The sequence below is a fragment of the Micropterus salmoides genome, unplaced genomic scaffold (genome assembly GCF_014851395.1).
Source record: "Micropterus salmoides isolate LMB-PRFRI ecotype aquatic unplaced genomic scaffold, ASM1485139v1 Ms_hic_scaffold_7, whole genome shotgun sequence".
In the NCBI taxonomy this organism is placed as follows: Eukaryota; Metazoa; Chordata; class Actinopteri; order Centrarchiformes; family Centrarchidae; genus Micropterus; species Micropterus salmoides.
In genome coordinates this window covers 14,558,647-14,570,964 of record NW_024044459.1, presented here as the reverse complement: position 1 = coordinate 14,570,964, position 12,318 = coordinate 14,558,647, and the positions used below count along the sequence as shown (strand labels likewise).

The window sequence follows — 12,318 nt, the reverse complement described above, 5'->3', positions numbered from 1 at the left end:
CATTACATCCAGATACTCAGTATAAACATACAAACAACGATATTTTGTTAATTTGCAAACTCTCCAATCCCAACGAGACTATAAATGTGTCACTTAATAAAGCAGGGTGCGCTGGAAAAACAGTTCTACTGGTATAAAAAGCTGCAGACTGTTCTTGCATGATTTGTAAGACAAATGCTTGCTGCTGTCTACTTGTCTCATTAGAGGGACTTGCAGTGAAAGTGACTCTGCAATCACAAGCTATTGTACTCCTTTTTGTTTGAGCGGTGCAGGCCATACTCCAGTGTATTAAGGCACAATCCAAGATTGGTGTACTTCACCCTTTCCTCTACAGTTATGGTGTGGGTGTGGCTTAGAGGTAGAGTGGGTCGCCCACTAATCGGAAGATCAGCAGTTTGATCCCTGGCTCCTCTAGTCTGCATGTTGAACCCCAAATTGCTCCATAAGGTTTTGCCATTGGTGTGTTACTGTGTGCGAATGGGGTGAATGGGACATAGTAAATAATTTATATATAATAAGATAAAGACGTACGCCCTGGGAATTCACTTACTGAATTACGGAAATGTCATGTCCTATTGCTCACTCAGACCTTTTAGGAAAAAAATCATTAATTTTAATGTGGAATGGGAAAAGTGTTGCTGAGACAACTTCTGAGTTTCAGACCTTTGGTAATATCTGCTGGCCAGTAGATGCATTAATGTGTTGAGTCAGAGGCCTGCAATTCACTCCCTGTTTCTTGAGAAACACAGTGTTTTTGAAAAGATCTTCACTGTCTCTCTGTTGGGATTTATGTAGAACTAGTTGTGGAACTTTGTGCCACTGCTTTTTCCAGAATGAACACACAAAGTGTTAAAGTATCTATTTTTATTCTTTGTCTCCTTGAAGAGATTTTTACTGTGAAGAAGCTGCAGGAAATGTTAAGTCTACTCTGACGGCATACTAATAATGATAATGCATTAGTCTGTGCATGTGCCTGCTTTCTGAGAAACGATCTTTAGCAGTGCTTTGTCTCCGGGATGTGTTGTACTCAGTTCTTAGCTTTTTATTCCTCTAGCACATCAGGAGGTCACAAAAAGCCTTAGGCGGCCACACTACCCGCTAAGATTAAAATATGCAAAGAAAAGCCCCGAAAGTAGATCACAAATCACAAAATGAAAGAACAATTTTGCTTTCCTCTTATCATATTAACAATTCAAATGTGTGCTGTATGGGAAATTCAACTGAAGAAAGTTTTTTTTCAGTTTGATGTTTGTTTTCCATGTGTGGGTTTTTCAATCGAGTTGACCTCCCACTGCCTGCACACACTGGGCAGGGTTTCCCTCCTAACATGTCTAGTGTCTATACTTGTTTCTCCTCTGCTGAGCCATAATTAATCATTTAGCAGTTTATTTTAGTCTTGCACACATTTGATTTGTTTTAGTCTGGAAAAAGATGGGTATTTGAGATCTATATGTAAGCTTCTAGTTTCAATTTTGCATGTGCTGAGAGGATTAACGTACTGTATTCAGGATATGCTGATTGGCCGGGGATGATTAATTCTTCTTTTTTTCCCCAACCTTGCTAAACTAAACAAAAAGCTTTTGTTTGACGTTACTGATGGCTTGCACCGGTGCCTAACAATAAACAATAGACAATAGTATGATAATGGGAACATTTCCAGTCTGTTTTGACCTTCGAACCAAAAACAGATTTAACTTTTTAAGAGCGTTGAATGTTATGCTTGCGGAAGTATTATGCTAGATCTATCTTAACCTTAGTGCTGTTGTATCAGCGGTTCTCAGTTTGGGGTTTGAGACCACTATGTTGGGTTTAGGGATTGCAAAGGATGTCATTTTTTTTAAGTTGAGAGATGATTAAGAGGTTAAAAGCATGATTTTTTCCCCCCTTAAATTTTAGCTTTACTTCTTGTGAAATGCTAGATAGTCTCAATTGAGTATCACAACCTATAGAGTAATATCATATTTTTATGTTATCCTTTCTCTATGCGTCATTGGTGGTCGCCAGTGTCACAAGCTGAAGAGGCTGAGAGCCACTCTTGTTTAAAAACTGTATATATTGTAAAGAATAAAGGCTGTTACTTGCTATAGTGAAATGGATTCACTTTCACACCAAGGTATGGATCCAATTAGGAACAATATACGGTACACACTGTAATGTGTGGAAATCACAACCCACATTTTCCTCCCATGAGATGCAAGTAGCAATTAAAACCTGCAGAAAACACTGCAGTAAGTTTTCATGAGCTTGGACCCCTGTCAGAGCGATCATCTTTAATCAACACAGATTACCAGATGAAGTGAGATGGCTTTTCTGTCTCTGTACTAAAAACACCTCTTAAATCCCCCCCCCCCCCCCCCCACTGTCCCCTCCAGAGACCCGTGCAGCCTCCGTTTCCCGAGATTGTTCTAATTAAGACTGATGTAACAATTACATAATTTGCGGCAATCCCCCAAATTGGATGTTGATGTGTGGCCCTGTCGGTAATTTTATGCAGGCTTTTTAAAGTGCTTTTGCCGTAGGATTTCCAGTAGTCTTACTCCTGAACTCCCAGCTTGGCACAACAACAAAATTATCACATATTTTACTGCGCTTTTGTTTTTTCAATTTATAATTTGATGCAGATCAGCACACCACAGTGGGAGGTTGTTAATAAGTGTCTTATACAAATTAATACGGTATCGTGTTTTAAATCGCTTATCAAGTGCACATATAAAGTGAAATTGTTATGCAATTAGCGTTTTCTTTTTCCCTTTTGAATTTTGACATTTATATATTGTAATAGTTTTACTTTTATGGCCTTCTGCAAAGCCCTTTGTTGTAAATGCATTTAAGTGTTGAATGAAAGTTATTTGCAGAAAAAACCCTCTAAAATGGTGCGTGCAAAAGACAAGTACATGTTCTGTTCTGTTATGTTATATAGGCTTATAAATCATGATGGCGTGATATTGTAAAGGTATCTCTAGATTTTATCTTTAGATTAGTCACTGACTTCTCTCTCTTTTATTTCTCTGAAGATGTGGATGTCCTGCAGCAGCTTGGGCTTTCTGGGCGAAGGGGAGGCGCGCCATCATCTTCAGGGGCTCGATCCAGCCCTAATGGCATCATCCCCTTCAAGTCTGGAGTTATCCTCACACCGAGGGCACGTATCCAGGTGCCTCTGCGCACTGTTATCCCTGATACCTACAGCTCCACCAATCTCTCCCTGATTCTCAGCCTGTCTGTTCATCGCATCAACAGCGCTTTTCTTTTCTCAGTTCTGTCTAAGAAAAGGAAAGTGCAGCTTGGAGTGCAGTTCGCACCCGGGAAGGTCCTGGTACACGTGGGGCCTAGGAGCTCTGTGAGTTTCGACTATGATGTCCACGATGGCCAGTGGCATAGCTTGGCCTTGAATATCCAAGGCCACCAGGTGTTCTTACACACCTCTTGTGGAAAGAGAAGTGTACATGCAGATTTGCATAAAAAAGAGGAGGCTCTGGATGCAGAGGGCTCTTTCCTCCTAGGCAAAATGAACCACAACTCGGTGCCGTTTGAAGGTGCCATCTGTCAATTTGACATTTATCCCTCTGCTAAGGCAGCTCATAACTATTGTGATTACATTAAGAAACACTGCAGAGAAGCCGACACGTATCGGCCCATGTTTCCACCCCTGCTACCTCTATCTTCCACAGACCTAAACATTACGGTCACTCATTTAACTCCACTGATATTGACGGAGATATTCAAAAAGGCCCAGAGACCTACTTTGGCCTTGACTGTGGAAAGCGCCAGGACTACGATTCTTGTTCCAACTGACAGCTCGCTGATGCTGAACATAACATCTTTGCATCAGACTGTGAGCGCTCCAAAACCTGGTGCTGTGTCGGTTTCTCCACCGATTCGTCCAGGTTTGGAAAGTCCGTTTACATTTCCAACTCAAACTGCTACCACATCTCTTAGGGTCAGTGTGGCACCACCGAACTGCAAACCAACTTCACATGGCAGTGCTGGAAAGAACACAAAGCAAGGAGATACTAATTCTCAGAACCCTTCTTGCAAAAGTATGGGTTTACCTGCTTCAACCAGACCATCTGAGATGAAGCCAGACCTTCAGACCACAGCTGCTTTCATACAGGGGTCTCCTTCAAACGCCTACCTTCCCCATAGCAAGCAGTTGACCACAGTAGCTTCAAAGAAACCTGAGCCAAAAGTGACCAGTGTGCAGGATGTCAAACCCACCTCGTTTATTCCAGTCACTCCAACTGCAACAGATGGCTTTCAAACTTTTGACCTGGAACCAACCCAGTTCTCACTGCTGGCTGGACCACCTGGACTAAAGGGAGAACCAGGACTGCCGGTAAGTGTGTAAGCTCTTAACAAACACACACCTGACTCATGCATGAGTACATGATTCTATTACACCCTTAAGCCACAATACTTGTGAATGCACAGCAGGAATATTAGTTTATCTTCTTTGCAGTATTATGTTTTAGTGTTTATTTTAGGGATGAATAGCTCATTAATGAGGGCATCTGAATTGTAACTGCTGCCATATCTTTATGCTTCAGGCCAATTCCCTAATACATTTTTGGATCACAATGATATACAAGTATGACAGCGTGTTGTTTAAATGTTGGTTTGTCTTTCTTTGATGTCTGGAACTGCTGCTGCTTTGGATGCTGACACATCTCTTGGTTGTGTGGTTTTGTGAATCTGGCAGTCATCTTACATTGCACTTCTGAAATGTTAGCTTCATTGACAATACTGTGTTAATGCTTCAGAATTGCTCCATTCCCCATCCAGTTGGGTTTCTGACTTGCGTGTGGTGCCCTCTCAAATTGTTCTTGATTAATGTATGATTTCCTTTTTAGCAGCGGTGGTAGAAATGGTCAGATTCATAGCTGGCCTTTGCCAGTTAATGTTTGTCGAGTGAAGGGGCTGGCGGTGAGGTGTTAGATTCCTCTGAAGGGGAGTGTGACTGCTTAGAGAATGGATACTTTTAAAGTAGAGTCTGTGGTAAAAAAGGATAATGAACATGTGCAAAATTAACCATTCAGAGTACAAATATAAAGGACTATACAATATGATAGCATTGCTTTATCCCAATTATTAAAATTTTTTCTCCCCTTTCTAAGCACCACAGACTTTCTTTGGTGGGAGTGTTTGCATGATGTGCAGGAACTGGAAGAAATGGAAAATGTTTTGATCATTTGTTGCCTTTCAAACGCAGACTTTACAATTTTTAAAAAGGAAGATGTTAAATCAAATGTATAATTCTTTAACATTTTGACTACAACTATAACTGTAACAATCTTGTGTGTAGGTCTGAAGTTTTGCATGTTTGTATAAAAAGAAAAAGAAAAAAGACATACTACACTATTGCTCACATCACACAACAAGCCTGCAGAGTAAGACTGACCCTTTTAAGTTCAAAGCAAAGCATTAGTGATGAACATAGTCGAAGTATTTAATCTTGTCATTCATCGACCAGTGTTGACTCTAGACTGTATACATTCATGTTGACTATGTGGTCCTGTCAGGCACTGTTCCTTCGTCAGCACAAAATGGTTACCCACATTTTCCATTGTTAAAGGGGCTTCTGTGTCTTATGTATTAGGTCATGTTTGACCAAAAAGAATGTTTTAAGTAAAGCTTTCCTGCTTTGGCAGTGAGGGAAACCACTGTTCAGACCATTTTTATGAAAGAGAAGTAACCGATCTTAAGGACTTTAACCACTGAATTTCTAATATTTTAGTATCAAGTCTAAACAGATTGCTGAGTCAGATATAGAGTCTAAATTATTTTCCGGGCAATTTTATAATGTCTTCTGAATCATTTTAGTGACAACTAAAAGCACATTGTTAAGCTTCTGATTCCCCTCCACTGGAATTAGGGTTGATATTAGTGGGCCATGGACTGTTTCAACTGCTCACAGGAATGTCTCCAAAAAATGTTTTTGTAGTCATAGTTACTTTCAAAGACGGCATGTCAACTCTGATAGATCACATAAGTGCTGATGAGTTTTTCAACAGGCCTACGCTCTAAAGAAGGGAGGATCAAAATTGATGACTAGCTAGATAATCAAGTAATCAAGTAAGATTTTCAGTCGAGGTGTAGAGACTATTTACAGTTCTCAGCTTGAGATACAGTATATTAGGATGCTTAATATGTATCCAGAGGTATCGGATAAACATCTCAATAATACTGAAGAATTTCTGGAAGAAGTGCAAGGTCCTTAGAAGTATCAAACACAGTTCTAAAGTTCAAAATAGAGGATTTTTCAAAAGACCTTTTTGGATAGTTTGTCAACACATCAAATCAATAGCAGAATTGCAATTTGTAGGGATGCACCAATCTGATATGCTGGATTGCTATCTTTGCCGATAGTGACCTAACTAACCAGATCTGGCATCAGCCATGACATGACAGTTTCTGTGTCAATGTCATTATAAAATCACTTATTCAGTCATGGCTAGCTGCTGACTCCACATTTTAGTGCCACAGCAATCCACATGTTAATTTACATATAAATGATTCCAATACCTCAAGCAGTGAGTTTAATTTGGCTAAAGGAGAACACCTGTATTGTTCTGTACTCTGTTAGCAAATATCCTGAGGTGAGGTATTGCAATTGGTATTGTGAGTGGAAAAGTTGGATAGTTACATCCTTTTCACCCTTTTGAACTTTTGTTTTCCTTTTGGAGAGCACAATGCTCTGAACCTTGCGGAAGTGGTATCTCGAAAGTTGTGTGTTACTGGGATTTTACACCTTTATTGCTGTATTTGATCTTTTAATCTTGTTTGCCACCTACCAAGAAAAACTGAGAAAGTTTTAAAAAGACATTTTGAAAATAAGTATTTGCTTTTCTTCCACTTGAATTTAATAGATAGTGGTGATAAGACAATCTCAAGTCAAATTATGTATTGAACCTCAAGTTTGTTATTGTTTTTAAATGGTATAAAGTCATTATCTCTAGCACTGCCTTGCCACCCTCCCCAGCAGCGACTGCAGCTCAAACTGTTTATCATGTGTGAATAGCCTGATTGTTGCAGTCTAAAGAAAGTTGCTGCAAGCCTGTTGGCTTTTCAGAGTGTATGCTGGTTGAAAACGTATAATTATAGCTGTTGGTCCTCTCCAAGCTAGACAAAAGTGCTCTATACATCTGACATTATTACAGTAGCACAATTTCAGCTGGACTGCCTCAAGCTCTTTTTAGGCCCATTTCCTTTTCCTCTTACTTTTAAACTTGTGGAGCCATGTGAAAATAAGTAACAATCCTAACATCTCAAACAAACTCAGGTTCCTCAGATTGACCCCTCATTAGATTTGACCTTTCAGAGCTTTGCTAATCCATGTATGAAATTGTTTTAAAGCTAGCTGATGCCCATAATTAATGTGATTGGCTATGGCGGGAACCAGTGCCGACCTCCCTGCCAGTAAAATGAGTCAGATTTAGAGTCCATGCACTGTAGTGGTTTTGGAAATTATATTGGCTGCAGAGGGACAGGGCTGCTCTAGCCTCTAACAAGACAATCTCATGCCTGCCAGCATCTTGCTGACTGAGTGCATTGCAGCTCACAGCTAACTTCACATTAGAAAAAAAAGTTACAGTATATTTACTATTGAATATCATGTTTGAGTGACTTCTACATGATATCCTTTTATTCTGAAAACTTATATCTCTCTTTTACCATTGAAGACTGTTCAAGACTCCCTTGAAATGACACGACAAAAGGCAGAAACTTTGTATTATAGACTTGCTTCACTCTGTCCCTGACATATTTTTTTCTTTTTTTTTCTTTGTAGGGCCTTCAGGGACTGCCAGGGTTGCCAGGAAAACCAGGAAAGAGGGGCCCACGGGTGCGTGTCTCCCAACCAGTGACAAGTTTCCCCATTTACCTTCCTACAGTTGCTCTTTTTTCCATTATCATTTTTCAGTTCATATGTATTCCTGTGTATCTTAATAATGCCTTAATTGTGTCTGATCTGCATTATAGTTAGGGGTGCAACAACTAATCGACGTGGTCGGCAAAAATCGATTATTAAATTAGTTGCCAAAGAATTTATCTGAAGAGGAGGCGTGTAACGTCGTGTCTCTGTCGATGATGATGACTCGTCTCCGTAAGCTAGTTAGCGAGCTAGCTTCACGTTAAAGCCGTGTTACTTCACATTATGAGCTGAAATGTTTTCTATACAGTTGGCCAATTTGATTGATTGTTACAGTAATGATGCTGTGAGTAGCACATAATTATGATACACAACGGCCGCGTTCACATTCCAGATGTGCCCTGACTTTACAATCATCACTCATGGCGACGTTCCCAGCTGGAGAACGTGTTGCTGCCGAGTGTGCACCAGACAATTACATTCTTTCTAAAGAAGAGAAAACAGTTCTCCTGTCTGTGCGTGAGGCTGCGGCTAATCCACCCCAAACTCCCCTAAAAAGTTTAGTAAGTAAGGAGTTTTGTGAATTGTTGAGTTAGGGGAAACTATATAAATGTTGTGAAACGCTGTCTACTACAAAATCGTTATTATTGATCTCCTCTTGTAAATCTGGCAAATGTAATGCATGATGTTATTCCTTTCTTTGTATATAGTGTCAGTTTGTCCCGGGGTGTTGCAGTACTGGCGTGAAAGCTGCTCCGTCACTAAACAGCAGATCAGCTGCTTATCAGGACGTGCATTTTTGAAAGCAGTATTTATTTTAGCGTCTTGACTGTTCAATAGCACATGGCTAAAACAACTTCAGGTTTAATTTAAAGGCTAATAGCTAAATGAGAGGCATTGTGTCATTTTGCGATTCATAATCCGAATAGTCGATTATTCGTTTCAATAATCGATAGATTAATCGACTATCAAAATAGTTGTTAGTTTCAGCCCTAATTATAGTGAGATCACGCAGCGCACTGATGTGGAAGACCTTTTGAGCATTTTAAACAAACACTCACTGACATCTTTGGATTGCAGAGCATTATTCAGCCAGACTTTAGTTTGATTTGGCTCTGGGTTTGATCAAGCTGTACTTGTATGCTGCCAAGGTCCATTTGTAAAGCTGGAGAGCAAACAACCATAAGCTACAAATCTGTGGGTTGCCAATCTAAAATTAATTGAACACATACGGTAGGTATTAGATGGACATGAACAAATAAGGTAACGTGAGTGTATGTATGTATGTGTATTTTTTTCCCCAGAACAAGTACTTTCTATCCCGTAAATAACTTATACACATATTTCAACTGGACATAGGTCCATTTCGGTGAATGCTTCCAGTGTATTGGTACTGGTATGAGTACTCTGGAGCCATATCTCTCATTTTGGGGCTCAGTGTCAGTCTACAACTGTGAGCTCCTGATGGATAGAGTGAGTGCAGATGTTATTTTAAGCTTGTGTTTCAGTAGAAACATAAGAAGAGAGAAAATACTAGGAGATGATTTGTCCCAAGGGACGGTTTGTTATTTTGATTTATTTCTGGGACCTTTAACTGATGGTTGTGTATGTACTTCCTGTCCTTTAAACTTGATCTTCACCTCCCTTATTTGAAAATTAATGAAGCAGAAGTTGAACTTGGCATCACAGTGAGTGCTATGCTTAAATAAATAACTTAAGGCAGTGGAAAAAATGGAGAGATACCAGTTTTGGTTGCTCTTTTGCAGAGCTTCTGCCGAAGTAGTCCTGCAGACTACTTCTGCTACTCAGGAGTGTGCGTATGAGCTACCTGCCGCAGCCCATGAGACTCTGCCCTGCGGTCAGGCCTCAGAGGGGTGGGCTGTGTGGGAACCCAATCTCTTTAAACAAGGAAGAAAGAGGGCTTTGTCCCCATCTTATTAAAGGCATTTAAGACCCTGTCTGGAGCTCAGCAGCTCTATCCAGTAGTATACCAACCTCTATAGAGTTCATTCATCATCAAGCTCTTGAGACCCAACAGCAGGCCGCACTGACTCAGAGCAACAAAAAACGAACCTGAGGGTGAAGTTCAGGTTTTTACTGTTTTTTTTTTTTTGAACCATCAGAATTTTCCTAGTTCACGTGATTAGAAAGAAATACCTCACACATAATCTACAGAAAGCTCTAAAGTGGACTCTGGTCTGTGCATAGCTTGTACAAACATTAGGTAAAAGTGATATTCACTAGGGTTAAAGATTTTATATTTTAAACATACTGTACTTCCATATGCAGAAAGTTGCTAATGACAATAACGGTGACGCCCATATTTAAAATCTGGTGAAGTTGTCACACTTTTTGCTTGTTTCTCTGATGACTCGTTTTTAAAAGGTTGCTTTAAGATGTATTCCTTAAAGTCCTACTGAAATATAACTTACAATTGTACAATTTGCGTCCTTTTTCCAAGGAAGATATGTTAAAACTTTACTAGAAAGAAGGCTGAATGTGATTTTCAATCCTCGGCACTGCCCATTGGTATCACATTTTCATGTAAATTAAACTAAATTAAGTTTTATTTGAAAAGTAATTAACTGGAAAGTAGCAGTACAATAAAGTCGCAGTACATCAAGATTTTGGCCCTTTGGTTTTGCGAGGTTTAAAAATACTCAAGAAATTGAGGATATGTGCAAAACATTTATTCTCCTCAAAATTATCTGATTTGCTGTGAGCAACTCTAATCTTGAGAAGGTTCTATCTCATTTCACTTTCACCTTTCAAGTCAGATACAGAGGAATACGCAACAAGATATGATGTGAAATAGTTAACTGTTGCTATTGCACTGTGTGTGTGTGTGTGTGTGAACAGTGCGACCTGTGTGGGGTAAATGTTCTTACTCATCACAAAAGCTTTACAGCTGTTGGGATGACACAGCACCATCAGGGCTTTGGCTCTCGGACAGTAAGGTGTCATGTCTGACTGAGCAGACAGTCTCACTGCTGCTGCCACTGAGCAGCATCTCTTACACGTGAGAGTGTCCACGTTCCTCGACACAGCCATGAGCCCGACAGAGTGCCGGAGTTCACTCGGCCCTGAAAGGGAGGCTTGGGAGTGGATCAAAGAGGGCTTTGTGCAGAGAAACGGACCTGCGAGTGTGCAGTCAGTACGTGACGCTGGGTTTCTGTGAAATTGAAACCATTTGCATAATTGCTTAAAGAATGGTTGACACTATTGTGACATGAAATGAGTCTATGGAGACTCAAGCAATGGAAGCTCTGTTTTTGCCAGTGGTTGATTGGTGCAGAAAACTCAGCTGATTTATTTCTGTCGCAAAAATTGATTATTCTGAAATGAACTACATGTGTAGGCATATGTAGCATGCATCACCTTCAGAAACATAAATGTGAGCAATCAAAAGAAAACCCAATGAAATGGCAGATTATTATTTCTGGCATTTTTGGATATTAACAGCTTATTGACAGGAATGTGGGAGAGAGAGAGAGGGGATGACATGCAACAAAGGGCCCCAGGGTTGGAAACGAACCTGCTGCGGTAAGGACTTAGCTCAATCCCCAGATCAATAGTGTTGGGGAAGCAGTTAGCACCAAAGTTCTTGACGAAATAAGATTAATAATAAGATTAAATTTTAACGTACATTATTATGAATAATCATCAGGCTAAAGACATAGTGTTTCCTTTGTGCAGTCCAGCGAAGGTATTAGCAGGTCTATTCAGGGTTAATAGCATATAAAAACGGTAGCACTCAATGTGTAAAAGTCATTCGCCCACATCGTAAACCTGGTCACAGCTCTGGTAGACAGGTGCCCTTCATCTGCAGGTCTCAGGTCTGAGTGTATGTGTGTATGTGTGACCTGGGTTTACATTAGCGCTTAAGTGTTTGTTTCTTTTTATTTGCTGGTGGTCTCTAAATAGTTTCTTGAGTAGCTCTGATCAGTAATTAAGCAAAAAGGAACTTCATTCCTCTTCTCACCCACGCAAAGATAGATGGACAATGTGACTCATTCTCCCCATTATGCTCGTCTCCATTGGGATAACACCCACCCACCTTTTCATCAGCCCCGTGCCTCCTCACCTTATGTTCTGCGAGGATACAATTTGTAGTATTCTGTCCCGACCTCGCTTTTTCTTAGGTCTTCTCCTCTCTTTGCTTCCTATCTGGAGATAATGACTTCCATACGTTTTAATATCGAGTGAGTGAAAAGGGGAATGCTCTGAATAGACGAGGAGGAGAAGGAAATCTGTAGATGAGCTTCTGTTAAGTGTCTCCATATGTCTAGCAGCCAGTGCCTGCGAGGGGAGAGGTCTGGCCAGTTTGAGGACAGGGGAGATGCCTGGGCTGTTTGACTCCTCTCCACAGTCTGCTAATTGAGCGCAGATAAATAACAGAGGCGGGCTGGATCACCCAGCCGTACACTTACACCTTTTGGCCTTCTCCGTCTGTT

At 40.4% G+C, this 12,318-nt stretch overlaps 1 protein-coding gene across 2 annotated transcripts in view; it reads left to right on the top strand.

Moving 5' to 3' along the window:
* Positions 1–12,318, top strand: part of col27a1b (collagen, type XXVII, alpha 1b) — a 78,551-nt gene that overhangs the window by 3,007 nt on the left and 63,226 nt on the right. For both annotated transcript variants that reach the window (XM_038702851.1, XM_038702850.1), the window contains exons 3-4: positions 3,015–4,333; positions 7,784–7,837. In XM_038702851.1, the coding sequence (XP_038558779.1) occupies positions 3,015–4,333; positions 7,784–7,837 (1,373 nt within the window). The remainder of the gene's footprint in view (positions 1–3,014; positions 4,334–7,783; positions 7,838–12,318) is intronic.